The 2,639-nt window shown below is 49.1% G+C and overlaps 1 protein-coding gene across 1 annotated transcript in view; it reads left to right on the top strand.

The window, feature by feature from the left end:
* The first annotated feature begins 2,182 nt into the window (after nt 1–2,182).
* Nucleotides 2,183–2,639, top strand: part of PDK4 (pyruvate dehydrogenase kinase 4) — a 13,293-nt gene continuing 12,836 nt past the window's right edge. Inside the window, exon 1 of the mRNA XM_007450659.1 lies at nt 2,183–2,526. Within this exon, the coding sequence (XP_007450721.1) occupies nt 2,412–2,526 (115 nt within the window). The 5' untranslated portion in view covers nt 2,183–2,411. The remainder of the gene's footprint in view (nt 2,527–2,639) is intronic.

Below are 2,639 nucleotides of genomic sequence, written 5' to 3'. Positions count from 1 at the left end.
GTGGGCCTCTCACTGCTGTGGCCTCTCCCGTTGCTGAGCACAGGCTCCGGATGCGCAGGCTCAGCGGCCATGGCTCACGGGCCCAGCCGCTCCGCGGCATGTGGGATCCTCCGGGGCTGGGGCACAAACCCGTGTAGCCTGCATCACAGGCGGACTCTCAACCACTGCACCACCAGGGAAGCCCCCCGTTATGTATATTTTTAATTGCTTCCTTGGAATATGCTCCTAGAGGTGGAAAAGTTGAATGGGCTTCTCCTTAGGGTCTTGATGCATTTTGTTCCATTGGATATGCCCAGTCCTTTGGCAAAAGTGTGACTTGCACTCTTGAAGCTCTACCCTTTACTCAAATGAATGTGCAGATTTGTCCATATCCATTGCTCCTAAGTAATTCCCTTGGATAACCTCCAAGTTCTGAGGTCAGCCTGAGAATAGAAATGAAACTCTCTTTCCAGGTCACATTCTAATCACGGTAATACATTAGCACCTTAGCCAACTGGGTACACAACCTGATCTGTCTATCCCAGCCCAGTTACCATAACTGTTGCCAGTTCCTGTCATAGACATATGACAGAGAAGAATGTAACGTACTGTGAGAATAACCTGGTAAATATTGTTGGATGGGATGACATGCATACAAAAGTTTGGTGACCTCGGTTCACATTTAGCCCTTAGCTATCTCTATGAACGTCATATGACTTCACCTGATCTTTACTCACCCCACCACATATACTGCGGGGGAGCACTGAGGGGGAAGTCAGGTCAAGTGATCAATGGGGCTTTCCTAAATTAAACCTGCTTATAATGCATCATTTCCATTGCCTTTCCTCTGCAGATTAAAGAGTAGAATTCTTTGTAATATATATTTTTGCCTATTCCAGATCCCACACACAGGGTAAGAAAAGCAAATGAATGCTTTTCTTTTACTTCTGTTCTTAGGATATATTAAAGAAAAAGGAAGGGATTTTTTACCTTAAATTGCTTCATCAAAGAGTTTTATTTAGTCTTTTGACTTCTTGAACATTTTTGTTGTTGTTGTTGTTTCATGGAGCTATGCACATATGTAAAAAAGGATTCAGAATACAAAGATATAAATCATAGTGGTATCAAAACCTATCTCCAAGTGGAAATGCAATTTGGAACTTTCCCCATGTTTCCACAACTAAGCTTAAGCAGCAACAAGCAGAGTAGGAATCAGAAAGATGCATCACACATGGTCCCAAACCTGATCTCTTTCAGGGGAGGTTCAGAAAGGGACAAAACAAGAACATAAATAGCTACAATATAATGTCATAAGTGACAAAATCCATATTTGTAAGAAGGCGCAGGGAGAGGCAATCAGGAAAGATATCTTGCAGCACATAGTTTGTGGTGGACATTTACTGGTATAAAATAATGTCTTAAGCAAAGATTTGTATAAAGGACGTTTCATACAGGAGGACAGAGTGAGCAAATTCTCTGGAGAAAAAAAGTTAAACTGACAAATTAGTCCCTTTTAAATCTTGTTTTTAATTAAAAGAGTTAAGGCTAATGGAGGGAATGTATTACCGGAAGGAAACAAATTGATGGCTTTTTATCGCCACAAGAAAAAGTAAACGTACTTTGGGCTGCTCCTCAAGTCCCCGCAAAAGGAACTTCCAGTTCCCGACTTGTGCTATTCACCGATGGAGAAAACGCTGTTAAGAACTCTAGGCTGTTTATTCTTTTCGCTGTCCAATGTCAGAGAAGCCCATACTTCTGCACGCAGCTGATTAGCTACTGTAAAAGCCCCGCTCCGAGCAAGGACCAATGACATCTCCGAGCCAAGATTCTTGGAAATAGCTTCTGGCTTGGAATGCGTGACATTGAGACAGCCTCTCGCTTGTAAACAAGGTCGAGTCTGGGCTGGCCCCAGCCCACGCTGTCCGGGGTCCTGTCACAAGTGGGTGATCTTGAGCCCACGTACCTCCTGACGGCCGCTTTGGCTTCCTGCTGTCCCCTTACCCCTCACAGCTTCGGGTGCCAGGCCTCCGCGTCCCGGAGGCGGGGCCCAAAGTTCTTTATCTGAGCTGACGGGCGCTGCTCTAAGCTCAGGAAGCTCTCCAAGTTCCAGTGGCTCCTCCCAGTTGAAGCTTCGCGGGCGGGGGGATGCGGGGGGCGGGTGCAGGGAAACAAATAAAACCTCGGGAGGCGGCGGGTGGTGACAGGATACGAACTTGAGTCTCAAGCTACCTACTGCTCCATCGACTCACTACCCGATTCCTCCACCGCGAAGCACCCCCGAACCTCAGCCCAGGCCGGGGAGCACGAGCCCGCCAGCCACCTGCTCGCCTCGTCCGAACGCGCCCCGCCCCTTCTAAGGCCCCAGGTCCTGCTCCCCGCAGCCTTCACCCCACACACCAGACCCAGCTCGTGCCAGGACGGTGGGCATCAAGATGAAGGCGGCACGCTTCGTGATGCGCAGCGCCGGCTCCCTGGTACCCCGCGAGGTCGAGCATTTCTCGCGCTACAGCCCGTCCCCGCTGTCCATGAAGCAGCTGCTGGACTTCGGTGAGCGGGGACGTAGGGCCTGGGCGGGGACTGGGGAGCTGCCTTAACTTTCAGACCTGGTGTAGGGAGGGCTGGACTCATTACTTAAAACACCTGGGGTCCGCTTTCCTGCT

This window comes from Lipotes vexillifer, unplaced genomic scaffold (genome assembly GCF_000442215.2).
Source record: "Lipotes vexillifer unplaced genomic scaffold, Lipotes_vexillifer_v1.1 scaffold172, whole genome shotgun sequence".
In the NCBI taxonomy this organism is placed as follows: domain Eukaryota; kingdom Metazoa; phylum Chordata; class Mammalia; order Artiodactyla; family Lipotidae; genus Lipotes; species Lipotes vexillifer.
The sequence above is the reverse complement of the archived record's forward strand: the minus strand, read 5'-3'. Positions and strand labels throughout refer to the sequence as shown.